Source organism: Bos grunniens, chromosome 23 (assembly GCF_055505025.1).
Source record: "Bos grunniens cultivar Pamir isolate PY7600 chromosome 23, Bosgru_T2T1.0, whole genome shotgun sequence".
Classification (NCBI taxonomy): Eukaryota; Metazoa; Chordata; class Mammalia; order Artiodactyla; family Bovidae; genus Bos; species Bos grunniens.
Window position 1 is genome coordinate 34,694,856 of NC_141187.1, and position 15,911 is coordinate 34,710,766.

A 15,911-nucleotide genomic window follows, 5' to 3' on the forward strand; every position below is an offset into this window, starting at 1 on the left:
AAAAAACTCTCTCTTCCTGCTCCCTGTCTCATCATCAGGTATTAATAACGGTTTCTTGGTTGTGTTCTTCTAGAGATAGTGCATTTTCAAGCAAGTTCATATTTATGTTTTTCTGCAGCCCATTCTCTTTTCCCCCAAATGGTGACTACCATTTATACCATTCTGCAAGTTGCTTCTGTCATGTAATGTTAGGTCTTGGTATATTACCAGCATGTGGAGAGCGTCCCTCTTTCTTCTTCACAAATGCAGAGAATTTCGGGGTATAGGCAGCCTTAATTTGATTAACTACTTCCCCGCTGATGAAAGTTTGGTTGTTTCCAGTCTGTTTGTTAATACCGATATTTACCCCAGCAATACACTAGTGTGCATATGATTTCATGAGTGGTTATGTATATTCTGTAGAATAAATTCCTGGAAGTGGAGCTGCTGAAATGTGCTTGGTGTCACTTTGCCCTCCATAGAGATTGTGCTGGTTTACATTCCCATCAGTAAGAATGAGCCAAACTCTCACCCACACCGTGAAGTATGAATGTTTTTCCATATGTGACAGTCTCATAGATGAAAGAATGGTATCTCTTAGCTTTAATTTGTATTCCTCTTCTTATGAATGAAATTGAGTATCTTTTGAGGTATTTAAAATACATTTAAATTTTTCAATGTTGTATCTATTGATGGACTTTTCTATTAGAGGACACTTTATGTGTTAGGGAAATTATCTTTGTGATGTAAGCTGTAAATATTTTTCCCACTTCAGTTCTGTTCAGTTCAGTTGCTCAGTTGTGTCCGACTCTTTGTGACCCCATGGACTGCAGCACGCCAGGCCTCCCTGTCCCTCACCAACTCCTGGAGTTTACTCAAACTCATGTTCATTGAGTCAGTGATGCCATCCAACCATCTCATCCTCTGTCGTCCCCTTCTCCTCCCGCCCTCAGTCTTTCCCAGCATCAGGGTCTTTTCCAAGGAGTCAGTTCTTCACATCAGGTGGCCAAAGTATTGGAGTTTCAGCTTCCACATCAGTTCTCCAGTGAACACTCAGAACTGATTTCCTTTACAATGGACTGGTTGGATCTCCTTGCAGTCCAAGGGACTCTCAAGAGTCTTCTCCAACACCACAGTTCAAAAGCATCAATTCTCAGCTTGCTTTATAGTCCAACTCTCACAGCCATACATGACTACTGGAACAATCATAGCCTTGACTAGATGGACTATTGTTGGCAAAGTAATGTTTTTGTTTTTTAATATGCTGTCTAGGTTGGTCATAACTTTTCTTCCAAGGAGCAAGTGTCTTTTATTTTCATGGCTGCAGTCACCATCTGCAGTGATTTTGGAGCCCCCCAAAATAAAGTCTGTCACCATTTCTTTGCCATGAAGTGATGGGACCAGATGCCATGATCTTAGTTTTCTGAATATTGAGCTTTAAGCCAGCTTTTTCACTCTCCTGTTTTACTTTCATCAAGAGGCTCTTTAGTTCTTCTTCGCCTTCTGCCGTAAGGGTGGTGTCATCTGCATATCTGCGGTTATTGATATTTCTCCCAGCAATCTTGATTCCAGCTTGTGCTTCATCCAGCCCAGCATTTCTCATGTTGTTGACAGTTTGACTTTAGAAATGGTATTACTTCCATGAAAAACTTTATTTATCCATTTTTTTTGTTAGTGGACATGATTTTTTCAGGCTTCCCAGGTGGCACTAGCGGTGAAGAATCTGCCTGCCAATGCAGAAGATGCAAGAAATGAGTTCCATCCCTGGATTAGGAAGATTCCCTGAAGGACGAAAATGGCAACCCACTCCAGTATTCTTGCCTGAAAAATTCCATGGGCAAGAGGAGCCTGGTGGGCCATAGTCTATAGGGTCGCAATCTCAAAGAGCATAGTACATGATTTATTCCTGTTTTCTATAATGATTTCTGAGTTCATTTCATACCTAAGCCTTCCCCACTCAGAGATTACAAATACAATCTCCCATAGTTTCTTTTCATTTAAAAAAAAACAGCTTTAAGATACAGTTCACATATCATACAATTCACCTATTTAAGTTGTAGAATTTAGTGGCTTTTAGTATATTCACAGACTTGGGCAAGCATCACCACAGTATCTTTTAGAACTTATGAATTTACTGTTTCAAAAAGAAACCCCATATACATTATATGAGATAATAGAAAAAAATATATATATGTATTGGTCTCTGCCCCATTGAATTGTCCTGGCATCCTTGTCAAAAACCAACCTCACAGTTTCTTATAGTGCCTTTATGGTCTTATTTATACATTAGGAATTTATCTGGGTATGACATATGAGGTAGGGATACAACTTACTTTTTTTCAAAAGGCTCTTCATTTTTCAGTATCATTTATTTAATAATCTACCCCCTCCACTGATTGAGATGGCATTTTTAATCATGTCCTATAATCTTTTAAATATTTGGATTCATTTTTTGAATATCTGTCCATTCAGTGATCTATTTTTATACCTGTACTGTCCCATTTAAATGATTCTTACTTTATAATATGTTTTGCTGTCTGGTAGGACTAGCTTCCCCTTAGTTCTCTTCTCTTCTTACTGATTCTTCCATGTGATCTGAGGAATCATCTTTGTCTAGTTTTGCATTTGCCCAAATAAATTTCTATTTTATTAAAAAAAATTCACTGTTTTTATTAGGAACATAGAAATGTACTTGTCAATTTGGGAAAAATGATCATATTTCTCATATCGTTTTGTCCAAGAATAATTTATTCATATTTTTGTCTATTTAAGCTTTTTTTTGTATTTCTCACCAGAATTTAAAGTTGTCTTAAAATAGGCAAGTATCTTGTAAATTCATTCTTAGGTCTTCATTATTTTTTGTTGTTGTTTGCTATTCTTTTTTATTATATTCCTTTTTGTTGTTGTTTTCTTTCATTTCTTATTCTAACTGGTTGTTGTTAATGGTAAAATTTTAAGAGAAATTGCATGCAACTTAATTTTCTATTTTTTAAAAAATCATTTGCTCCTTGAGGTTTGAAAATAAACATTTTCAAATGTATCTTCTATGTTCACAGTTGAGATTGAAAAGTTACTTGTTATGCATGAGAGCAATTTTTAAATCATCTGTCACTTTACCTAGTTTTCACCTAAAGAAACATTTTTATTTAAAATGCATTAAATATTAGCTCTTTTATTTTTTCTTTTACATTCTTTTTTTTTTGTTTTTTCTTCTAGTTTTATTGAGATATATTGACATATAGCACTATATAAGTTAAGTGTACAGCATGATTTGAATTTCAGACGCCATGAAGTGATAATCACAGTAAATTTCGTAACCATCCATCATCTCATACAGACACACAAGAAAAGGAAAAAAAATGTTTTTCCCTTTGTAATGAGAACCAGTGAACCAGTGAAGTTGCTCAGTCGTGTCCAACTCTTAGCGACCCCATGGACTGTAGCCTACCAGGCTCCTCCATCCACGGGATTCTCCAGGCCAGAGTACTGGAGTGGGTTGCCATTTCCTTCTCCAGGAGATCTTCCCAACCCAGGGATCAAACCCAGGTCTCCCACATTACAGGAAAACGCTTTACCATTTGAGCCACCAGGGAAGCCCTTGTAATAAGAAGTCTTATGATTTACTCTCTTAACAGCTTTCACATATAATATACAGCAGGGTAAATTATATTAATCACGTGTACATTATGTCCCAAGAACTTAAGATGTTTCTTATAACTGGAAGTTTATACCTTTTGACCACCTTCAAGCAGTTGCCCCTCCCAACCCCTGCCTCTGGTGACCACAGATCTGACCTTTTTTCCTATGCCTTTGGTTTTTGAAGTATTATTAACCTCCAGTACTATTTTAAATGTGGTGTACAACATAGTGATTGATATTTCTGTACATTACAGCATGATTCCAAACATTAGCTTTTTTAAAACCTAAAATTGTTAATGTTGTAGATGAGAAATTAGTAAACTTGAAGTCAAAATATAGTCAAGCTGTGTTTTAAGATTGATGATCTTTCCTCAAGAAGTTTATAGTTTATTAGAGAGAAAATATACATGAAAAATTAATTAATCCTATAAGGAAGTGTATGCTGCCTCTCATATAAATGGTTTCAGATTTCATGGGCATATCTGCCGCTTTAAAAATGATTAAGTTATTGGGCTTCCCTGGTGGTCCAGTGGTTAAGACTCCATGCTTCCAGTTGCAGGGGCTGCAGGTTGAAAGATTGTTGTTGAATCACGCAAACACACCGGGATTCTTGGCCCCCGGAGGAGATGAATTCAATCCGGGGCCAGAGATGAGGCTTGATCACTCAGAGCTTTTGTGTAATAAAGTTTTATTAAAGTATAAAGGAGATAGAGAAAGCTTCTGACATAGGCATCAGAAGGGGGCAGAAAGAGCACCCCCCTGCTAGTCTTCAGCTGGATGTTATATAGTCAAGAGCAGTCTGTTAATGAAAGAAAGGAATGTCTTAAAATTTAGAATGGTACCAGGCCCCTCACCCATAAGATGCATTTTGGGATAATCTCGGCACCAAATGATTTATCCTGGGCCATAAAATGATGAACTTGAATCTTGAAGAAGGGCAGACCACCATACAAATAGTTTCATTTACATAGATTAGGGGAACAATATCTGAGTCTAACATATTGGTTCGTCAAGTAGGTTCTGAGCCAAGAGGCGGAACTGACTTGAAGACGGAGTTTGGGGGTAAATGCATAGTACATTAGCATAGCTTAAGACAAACATTTCCATAAGAAAAAGGTATTGGTTAACTTCAGGTGAAACCAGGTGTCATTATGGTAACACAGCATTTTAAGAGAAACCTCCTTTTAAATTTGTATAGAGAAGGAAAAAAATATCGCTTGTTTCCTCCTGCCATTTAAGAGATAAAAATGTCTGACACTTGCAGGCTCTTTCCTCCGTTTGGAGACCCCTGGCCTTCCTGCCTGTTACCCTCTCAAGGTTTGATCCCTGGTCATGGAACTAAGATCTCATATGCCATGCAGTGTGGCCAAAAAAAAATTTTTTTTAAATTACTATATAAAGGTTTGGCCTTTTATAGTATTTGAAATCCCCATGAAGCAACTGAGCTTACCTGAGCCTAAGTATTTTACAATCCATAAGCTGAAAAAAAAATAATCCATAAGTAATGTCACTTATAGATTAAAATGGCACCTGGTGCCATATAATGGAAAGTGCAATGTAAGCAGTGGCTTAAATGAGGTAAAAGTTTATTTCCTCCTCAGAAAAACTCACAGGTTGGCAGTTGAGGATCAATACATCAGCTCCATATCATCAGGGACCTTTGATCTTTCTAGACCTGGCTCGCCTCCTCAGGGCCTCTACGTGGATGTAGACGGCTGCTGGGGCGTTAGCCCTCAGGTCCTCTTCCAGCTATCAGGAAAAAAGAGGAGGAGGGCAAAAGGAGCTTTTTCTGGAAGTCCTTGCCAACAATTCCTTTATATTAATATCTCACTGACCAGAGCTTAATCACTTGTAACCCCACGGTGCTGCTGGGGGTGTTGGGAAATAGTCTTTTAACTGGATACCCTTTGTGTCCCAAATAATTATCTTGTTACCAGGGAAGAAGGGGAGGACACTTACTGAACAGACAGCAGCAACCTTTGAGCCTCACTCTTCCTGCTTCCTTGACCCTCCTCCCTTCCTGGGCCAGGACGAGATGTGGTCCATCATTTCTTGCTGAATACATTTCTCAGAGCTCTCTCTGATCTCACTCCATTGCTACAGCTCATTCACTCTCTGACCCCATCCCTGAGCTTTAGATCATCTCTGAGTCAGTGATGTCATCACTATCATCCAAAGAGAAAGGACAGTTGGTGTGAGGCTTCTGGGATGGTTATGCTTGGCAGGAAGCTCAGAGATAGGGTGACACTTATGAACAAAATCAGGCCAGAAGCATCAAGAATCAGAAATAGCCTTTACATACATGTTGGTAACTTAAAAAAAAAATGCTATGTTACAACCAAAGCTTGCTTTATTTTTGAAATTTAAAAAAATATATATTTGTCTATTTATTTGGCTGTGCTGGGTCTTAGTTACAGTATGTGAACTCTTGATTGCTACATGTGGTATCTAGTTCCCTGACCACGGATTGAACCCAAGCCCCCTGCACTGGGAGTGTAGAGTCTTAGCCACTGGATCACAAGGGAAGTCCCCTAAGCCTTCTTTAAAACTGAAAATACAATTGTATTTTATTAATACAAAGGAAAGATGTATTTAGTGTATGAAAAAATAGAATTTACAGATAAGAGAGGAAGGAAGAAAGGAATAGACAAGAAATCATCAAAAGGAAGAAATAAAAATTATTCTCACCAGTTTTCACCTTGGAGGGGCATTTCTTTCAGATCTTCACATATATAAAGTTGATCCATGCAGAGTTTATGTAAGGATCTATGTATTTGTACTATTTATAGCCTTTTGAACTTGTTAAGCCTTATTTTAAAAGCCCTATTTTACTGCTCAGATTCAACGCTGCCTTTGATTGAAATTTTTAGGAAGCTAGTGAGGCTTTCTCTGTGAATTCTTCAATACTTTTCTTTCGTTTAATGAGAACATAAAACCACAGGAAGGCAAGGCAAGCAGCTGAGAGGGCAAGACTCTATCAAGAGAATCCAGCAGTTCCGAGATTGAATAATAAGTAAAAGAGGGCTTCTTCAGTCACCCAGAGTAGAATGTTCTTACTTTCTGAAACCATAGAGGAGGACTGGGGCAGCTACAGGGCAGGTTTGAGATCTAGAGTCTCAAGACTGACCCCAAAACTCAGTTTCCTTTTGTGTAAAGTGGGGATAATAAAACCTCCTATCTCAGAGAGAGTAGTTATAGGGATCAAAGGGGAAAATACATGTCAAAATATGATTTAATCCATGAGGTGCTATATATATATTTAAAGAACAAGATCAGGCCAGAAATATCAAGAATACCTGCAAAACCTGCAAATTGTTAGAGCAGAGAAGACTTGATACCATGAAGTCCGTATGTCTTTACATGTTGAGGAAATGGAGATCCATTGTTTGCTTATATTAATGTGCTGAAGGAACCTCATAGACAGTGTTGACAGTCAGTTCAGTTCAGTTGCTTAGCTGTGTTCAACTCTTTGCAACCCCATGGACTGCAGCACGCCAGGCCTCCCTGTCCATCCCCAACTCCTGGAGTTTACTCAAACTCATGTCCATTGAGTCAGTGATGCCATCCATCCATCTCATCCTCTGTCGTCCCCTTCTCCTCCTGCCTTCAATCTTTCCCAGCATCAGGGCCTTCCCCAGTGAGTCTGTTCTTTGCATCAGGTGGCCAAAGTATTGGAGTTTCAATTTCAGCATCAGTCCTTCCAATGAATATTCAGGACTGATTTCCTTTAGGATGGACTGGTTGGATCTCCTTGCAGTCCAAAGGACTCTCAAGAGTTTTCTCCAACACCACAGTTGAAAAGCATCAATTCTTTGGTGCTCAGCTTTCTTTATAGTCCAACTCTCACATCCATACATGACCACTGGAAAAACCATAGCTTTGACTAGATGGACCTTTGTCGGCAAAGTAATGTCTCTGCTTTTTAATGTGCTGTCTAGTTGGTCATAACTTTCCTTCCAAGGAGTAAGCGTCTTTTAATTTCATGACTGTAGTCACCATCCGCAGTGATTTTGGAGCCCCCAAAAAATAAAGTCTGCCCCCATTTCCACTGTTTCCCCATCTATTTGCCAAGAAGTGATGGGACCAGATGCCATGATCTTAGTTTTTTGAATGTTGAGTTTTAAGCCAGCTTTTTCACTCTCCTCTTTCACTTTCATCAAGAGGCTCTTTAATTCTTCTTTGCTTTCTGCCATAAGGGTGGTGTCATCTGCATATTTGAGGTTATTGATATTTCTCCCGGCAGTCTTGATTCCAACTTGTACTTCATCCAGCTCGGCATTTCACATGATGTACTCTGCATAGAAGTTAAATAAGCAGGATGACAATGTACAGCCTTGATGTGCTCCTTTCCCTTTTTGGAACCAGTCTGTTGTTCCAAGTCCAGTTCTAACTCTTCCTTCCTGATCTGCATACAGATTTCTCAAGAGGCAGGTCAGGTGTTGACAAAAGGAGATGCTTACTGTTGCTGAAACTCCAGTACTTTGGCCACCTCATGCGAAGAGTTGACTCATTGGAAAAGACTCTGATGCTGGGAGGGATTGGGGGCAAGAGGAGAAGGGGATGACAGAGGGCGAGATGGCTGGATGGCATCACTGACTCAATGGACGTGAGTCTCAGTGAACTCTGGGAGTTGGTGATGGACAGCGAGGCCTGGCGTGCTGCGATTCATGGGGTCACAAAGAGTCGGACACGACTGAGTGACTGATCTGATCTGATCTGACTGTTGCTGAGCACTATAAGTTGGCTCTAAGATAATTGCTTTCCAGAGCTTTCCACGTAGGATATAGTTTTCAAGGAACGTTGCACAAGGGCATCTGCCAGAGGAGTTGGAAATTTGGTCCATGGCCCATTTACCAGGCTGTGTGCCTTTGGAGCAATGTCTGCCCAGAGATTCACCTTTTATTAATTTGTCTGAAGTTATCCTATGGTACATCAGGGGCCTGGTCTTGATCCATGGGGTTCTCAGCCAACTGCCCCTGGCTGATAGCAACTCTGCTTTTCTGGGCAGTGTCTTGGCAGGAGGCTGAATGCCATCGCTGGAGGACCAGTTGCTCTCCTGCCTTTTAGGGCATGGTCAATCACTGCAGACGGGATATGGCCAATCTTTTCTTCTACCCACTTCCCATCCCAAACCACATTTTCATTGCTTCAGAGAAAGAAAGGTATTAGTGGCAGACAGTTTGCACCAGCAGGCGGTCTTCCTCTGGGTTTTTAGGCCTGAAGCTTATGGGACTCTGAATGTTCACATTCTCTGCTTCACCTTATGGAAGCTCGTGTTCTGATGGCCTCTGCTATCCTGACACACAGAAACAACCTCCTGAATATAGCCACGGCCACCTTCACTGTGGTTCCTTTCCAGTCTTTTGATGTGACTCAGCTCAGTAACACGGGGGCCAGGGAGGCCTCCGACTCTCAGTGGGCACTGGCCAGTGATGCTTGTAGGCTGTGCAGCAACCTGTTCCAAGTGGTCAGTGACAGAGCCATCACCGCAGTTCAGTGGAAGGCCTTCCTGTGGTTTGAATCATTTCTCGAGAAAGACTCAAAGCAAGGTCCAGTGGTTCCCCAACCCTTCTTCCGTAGGATCCCGGGTTTGACTGTGTTGACAGCCTCCTTGTCCTTTCTGGTTTCCTCTCTGGCTCAGTGGTAAAGAATCTGTATGCCAATGCTGAAGACGCAGGAGACGCGGTTCGCCCCCTGGGTCAGGACGAGTTCCTGGAGAAGGAAGTGACTACCCACTCCAGTATTATTGCCTGCAAAATTCCATGGACAGGAGAGCCTGGTGGGCTGCAGTCCGTGGGGTTGCAGAGTCGGACACAACTGAGTGACTGAGCACCCGCCGATAAAGCTAATTCACATATCAGGACGTACGAAAAGGCAGCTGCCTCAGTGGCCCAGTCCACATCCCAAATCTAAACCACAGTCCGCCTGCACATATGGGAGACGCTTGTCAAGGAATCCTCACACACACCAATTGCAAGCCTTCATCTCAACTTGCTTCCTTGGTGGCTCAGACGGTAAAGAGTCCGCCTGCAATGCAGGAGATGTGGGTTGGATCCCTGGGTTGGGAAGATCCCCTGAAGGAGGGCATGGCAACCCACTCCAGTATTCTTGCCTGGAGAATCCCATGGACAGAGATCCTGGTAGGCTACAGTCCATGGAGTCGTAAAGAGTCGGACATGACTGAGCAACTAAGGACGGCTCAGCTTAATTTGCTCAAGCACCTCACCCTAGAAAATGGGACCTGCTCACCTTGTAAGGAAATCTCTGACCTCCTAGTCCGTCGTGCCCTTTTTCAGCAATGCTGCTTCTGATGTTCAATAAAACTCATTCTTGCCCCAAATCTAAGACTGGTCCACTGCTTAGATGCCCTCTACTCCCTCAATCCTTGGATTGTGTCCCACTCTTTGTCATCCCTGTTCCCCTCGTAAGTTTCTAAATGAGATGCTTCTGAAAAGGGGACGGGAAGAAGAAAAGTAAGCTGTCTTTTTCTCTCCCAAAAGCCTGAGTGTAAGTGTGCTTGGGAAGGGAACGAGGGATGGGTGGGAGAGAGTGGTGTGAACTTGAACTGAACTCTAGCTGACCATAGCGTATCAATTTGCAGCTCAAGGCAAGGCTCTGGCACACTCATTAGGAAGCCCTTATCTACCTGTGCTTGTTCCTGGGGGCCTTGTTACATTAACAAGCGCTTGGAGTCCAGACCTTCCTTGTACTGGTTCTTCTTCACCCTTGAGCAAATCAGTGAACTTTTGTGAACCTCAGTTTCATCATCTTCATATTATCTAAAGCACTGATAATAATGCCACCTGGGTTATTGTGAAGATCATATTGAATAAAGTGCCAGGCAAAAATAAGATGCTTGTATTGCTCTAGATCATTGAATCTAAGATACTAGCAATTAGGAGATGCATCATTATTTTAAATACCACAAAGGAAGGAAAAAAAATCCTGTCTATACCATAGCACATCCCTTTCTTATCCTGTAAACTGTTTCTACACACTGAAGGAGATTTTGGGGAGGTTGCTTCAGGCAGATTTTTCTCCTGAGTCATTCTTGGGCATATACAAAAAGGAAATCTATGTGAATACACATTAAGACATTTTAAAATTTCCTGATAGTCTTAGCGCATTGCTGCTGAGTCACTTGTGAAGGCCTTTAGTGAGCTGTGTTTTTTCTGTACAATCTTGCCTCTGTGTCGTCGTGTGCATTGGGGGTGTAGCATTTCTGAAAGAGGGCTTCGCATTGGTTTCTTTCAAGCCTCTGAGCCCAGTTCTTTTTTATTTCCTAGGTTTGGGCTTATAAGGGGAGAGAGCATGAGAAACCCTATGCCCCTTGTTAGGAACTGTTCTTTCTGTTTAAACTAACTTCAGGTGGATGGTTTGCCTGAGAAATGGTTGTCAGGAGGGGCCCTCTGTGTGTGTTTGGTCAAATAGTTATAATGACATAAGGCAGGTTAACAGGAGAAAACCAAATTTAATTGCCTATTAAATTTTCAATTTAATAAGAAATCCACATAATGTGAGAGATTCCAGATAAAATGAGAGTCGGGTATAATGAGGTATATTTGTCCTCCTGGACCAAGGAGAAGCAGGTAGGGATCTGGGACTTCAAAGGGAAGGAAGGCAATTCACAGGAAGATAAAAAAGAGCCAATGTTTGGAAAATGGATGTTTTCCGTGTCCTAAGGAGATAGTGGGACACAGAGAGGAGTTTTAACAAGCAGACTTTGCTAGGTTCCTCCATGTCTGCCACACCTAGCTCATATTATACTGCATTTATTCATGGTGATAGCTGCCTTCCTCGAACAGGTCCTCTGCCTTTTTGGCAGTTAGAGGGATGGACAGAGCATCATCCTGAGTCCTTTGGGCTTTATTGTTTTCATCTTGAAATAATCCACATGCCAGAGTGGCACATCTAGGGGTGTCCTGCCCTGAACCCCACGATGACCCTGGGGTGTTACCACGATAGGCTTCCCCTTGCCATGAATAAATGATAGAGATAACTGTGTGTGTTTCTGCATTTATGTATTCTTTTCTTCCTTCCTGTCTCTTTTCTGTTTTTCCTTTGAAGTTCTGAGGCCAAATCTGGCTCCTAAGAAACACAAAAGAAGCCCGCAGCAAAGACCTCTGAGGGCTGTTTACGAAGCCTGCCTGCACCCACTGTGTGAGGCAGAATGGCGCCCCCGACAGGTGAACTCGCTTCATTGCTGCTGCTGGTGACCTTTACAGGTAGGAAACCGGTACCCTGGAGACACCAGCCTCACACTTGAACTTCCTCTCTGACTTAAGCAACTCAGATCAACCTGAGATGAAGGTGCTGTGTGTTTGCTTTCCAGCAGACTTATTTCACATATGAAAAGGAAGGCCTCATGCATAAGTGGTTTCTGGAAACAGGTTTTTAACTTTTTTGTCATGACTATTTTGGGAAAAAGAAAATCACATTTCATATATACTGGGAAAACTTCATGTATTTATTTCAAAGAACTGCATAGTAGATCTTTTTTAGAAAGCAAATAACAGGCTTTTTTCTGTCTTAAATCTTTATTTTCATATAGTCTGTTTACTTACTGTGGACACACCATGGCATAAAATCCTTGGTCAGCATCAGCTCTGGTGATCCATGCCCCAGCTAGGCCAGCCAGACCCCTTTAAACTTACCGAAGACTGAGAATGGAGATATGGCTAGGAAAACTGATTTTATATCCAGGGTTTGTCACAGTGTAGTAAAACCATGCTGAGGTTTACCTGGGAGTGACCCTTGTTAAAATGTCTTCTTAGGCCCCATCCAGATCTACTGAATCAGAACTCCTCGTGGGTGTGACTCAGGAGCCTGAAGCATCTAGATTTTAAGAAACACAGTTTTTAGGTCATGCAAGAGCTACTTGAGGAAATACTACAGTCAGGACAGCTTTATCATTTCCTGCATATTACTCTCCTTATGCCAAATGTCCTTCTTATTAACCTCACCACTGCTTAGTATACAAGGCAAAATGATTCTTTATCCCATGCTTGATGTACTCTTGTACTCTGGAAAGTGCTGTCATTAATGTTTGAGCTCTTTTTTTCCCCTCTCAAATCCCTACCTTTTCACAGCTTTTTGTCATTTTCTTATGGGGTGTTTTTCATTTATTCAAAATTCCTGAGTTAACTGAGCCCCAGTAATGTTGTTTAGGGCTTGTCTGTCCTTTCTCTCTATCCTCTGCCTTTGACAAGATGCTAACCATTGGTTTTGCTGATTTGTCAACACCCGTGGAGTGCTTACTGTGTTCATGGATTGGACTGGGATTTGTAGAGGGAACAAACCTGTGAGTGTTCTCCTGTCTCTGCAAGAACTTTCTTGAGTGAGTCTAATAGATAGTTTAGTTGTCAGGATACCCACCTTCTCAGACTTCTTTGTTTAATATTCAGATCCACTCTTAAAGTATATTTATCTAGATAAACAGCCCATTCAGGTGATTTGTTGCAGAACCAAATGATGATCTGCCCTAGAAGCTTATGGAGACCACCACCGCCAGCCTGAGGGAAAACTGCTTTTAAGTTTCGTGTTGAAGACTTCTGCTAAGCTTCTCAACCACATGTAACAATTTGCTTGTTCCAGGGTCACAGCCTTGTTCCTGTTTAATGGTTTCTTTGACACAATTTTACACTGTTGACTTTTAAGCTTCTGGTGTCCAAAGCCAGAAGTGAAACATGATAGTTCTTATGAATCATATTTTTCAAAAGGAGGTGACCCAACAGTTGTTCAAGGGAAATAAAATGTATCCTGCCATTTGTGTTTGAAAGAAATTTCTAGCTTGGGTCTTCGTTTAAATTCAGTTCAGTCGCTCAGTCGTGTCCGACTCTTTGCGACCCCATGAATCGCAGCACGCCAGGCCTCCCTGTCCATCACCAACTCCCGGAGTTCACTCAGACTCACGTCCATCGAGTCAGTGATGCCATCCAGCCATCTCATCCTCTGTCGTCCCCTTCTCCTCCTGCCCCCAATCCCTCCCAGCATCAGTCTTTTCCAATGAGTCAGCTCTTCGCATGAGGTGGCCAAAGTACCTCATTTAAAGTACCTTCGTTTAAAGGCTGCTTCATTTAAAGGGATGTAGTGATATCTTTCGGAGAAGGCAATGGCACCCCACTCCAGTAATCTTGCCTGGAAAATCCCATGGACGGAGGAGCCTGGAAGGCTACAGTCCATGGGGTCGCAGAGAGTCAGACATGACTGAACGACTTCACTTTCACTTTTCACTTTCATGCGTTGGAGAAGGAAATGGCAACCCACTCCAGTGTTCTTGCCTGGAGAATCCCAGGGACAGGGGAGCCTGGTGGGCTGCCGACTATGGGGTCGCACAGAGTCGGACATGACTGAAGCGACTTAGCAGCAGCAGCAGTGATATCTTTACAAGCAATGACAGTATTTTTGGGAGTAGGGCTGGGAGTTGTAGATTTATCTACCTATTTCATCCCTTTATCATCTCTTGACCTTGATTATAATTACTGTTCTGTTATGTTCAGCACAGAGTGTTTTCCCCCTCTCCATGTCTGATAAAAGATTAAGCTTTTCTTTAGAAAATAAAAGGCTAAAACTATTAAAGAGATTTAAAAAAAAATAGATTTGGTTTGGGAAAATATCATTTCAGTTGAAGTAAAGCAGTTTGCCTGCTTATTTACTGGGAAAGATACATATTTACATCTAATTCTTATTGGATGAGACCAGTTAGACTTTCCTGTTGGGTCAATATTTGGTACCGAATGGTTCTTAAAAATTTATAATGGTGATGATGTGTATACAGGTGAAAAAAAGAAATGATTCTTATTTTGATATGGACCATTTTTTAAAGGTCTGTGTTGGATTTGTTACAGTGTTGCTTCTCATTCATGTTTTGGTTTTTTGGCTGGAAGACATGTTGGGTCTTAGCTCCCTGACCAGGGATCGAACTTGCGCCCCTGCCAACGGACTGACTGCCAGGGAAGTCCCAAACGACCTGAATTCTTGTACTGTGTTTAACCATTTATCTTACCTCCAGTTAGAAGTCATCTCTAACTGTCATTATGAAAAATGTAACAGTTATTAAGAGAATGATCAGTGATGAGCACTCACTAGAAAGATCTTTTGCTCTTCGGAGTTCAGCAGAACCGCATTCCTGGAACTGTATGTGATGAGGGACCAGTTTGTTTTTATTTCCAATCTACCACAGACAGACTCTTTGGTAAAATATCAACAACAAGTTGTCTACTGAAAGAAAAACACTCCATGCAAGAGTTGTAGGTTTCAGTTTTATTCAGGGACCTTCCTGAGTACTATAGCCCAGGCAAAGGCATCTCAGTAGCTCTGAGGGAACTGCTCTGAAAAACTGAGAGAAGAAGCCCGTGTGTATATTGTCTGGGGCAAGAGAATGCATGCAGCCAGGCACACCTCTTGGTACACCGCTGCTGCTAGTCCCGAGGAACAGGTGTCTCAGCTGACGGTTTTGGTGCTTTTCCGTGTACGGAAAGATGCAAGAGTCTGGGCTCATTAAAATTCTTCCTGAGACATGTGTCCAACTATCTAAGGGCCTGTTTTTCCAAAGCACAGAGTGCCTCATCCTGCTTTTCACCCTGAATTCCTTTCTGGGCACACTGTCTGTCAGTGACTGCAGTGGGCAATGACTTCATCCTTACAGAACCGAATGCTGGGCAACATTCTTCATTTTTTTAAATTAATTGTTATTGGAGTGTAGTTGATACACAATGTTGTGTTAGCATCTGCTGTACAGCAGAGTGAACCAGTTATACATATATCCCCTCTTTCTTTAGATTTTATTGCCACATAGGTCGTTAGAGAGTGTTGAGTAGAGTTCCCTGTGCCATACGGTAGGTTCTTAATCGTTATCTATTTTGTATATGTTAGTTGTGTATATGTCAACCCCAGTTTCTCAGTGTATCCCTCCCTATCTTCCCCCGCTTAGTAACGGTGTTTGTTTTCTCCATCTATGACTCTGTTTTGTAGATAGGTTCATTTGCACCATTTTTTAGATTCCAATATCTGCTTTGTTTTACAACATAAAAAAGGAGAAAAGTAATTTTGTCCTTGGGTGCCAGGGAATGACAGTTTGCTACCAAGTTTTCTAAAAGCCCCAGATTCTCTTACCACGCCTTGGGCTGGTCACAGAGTCTGTGGCCTGCCCCACCGTGTCTGCAGATCGCACTTAGGAAGCACCAGTCTTCTGCCTACTGATTTGCCAATTGGCAACGTTTGTGGTTCATTATTTAGAATCAGCTTAAAGCTAGTTATTCTAGACCTATATTTCAGATGAGTTTTTCTCTCTT

The 15,911-nt window shown here is 41.6% G+C and overlaps 1 protein-coding gene across 3 annotated transcripts in view; it reads left to right on the forward strand.

Moving 5' to 3' along the window:
- The window catches only part of KIAA0319 (KIAA0319 ortholog), a 76,184-nt gene that overhangs the window by 20,437 nt on the left and 39,836 nt on the right, over positions 1-15,911 (forward strand). For all 3 annotated transcript variants that reach the window (XM_086370027.1, XM_086370028.1, XM_086370026.1), the window contains one exon: positions 11,686-11,843. In XM_086370027.1, coding sequence (XP_086226153.1) covers positions 11,789-11,843 — 55 coding nt within the window. In that variant the 5' untranslated portion in view covers positions 11,686-11,788. The remainder of the gene's footprint in view (positions 1-11,685; positions 11,844-15,911) is intronic.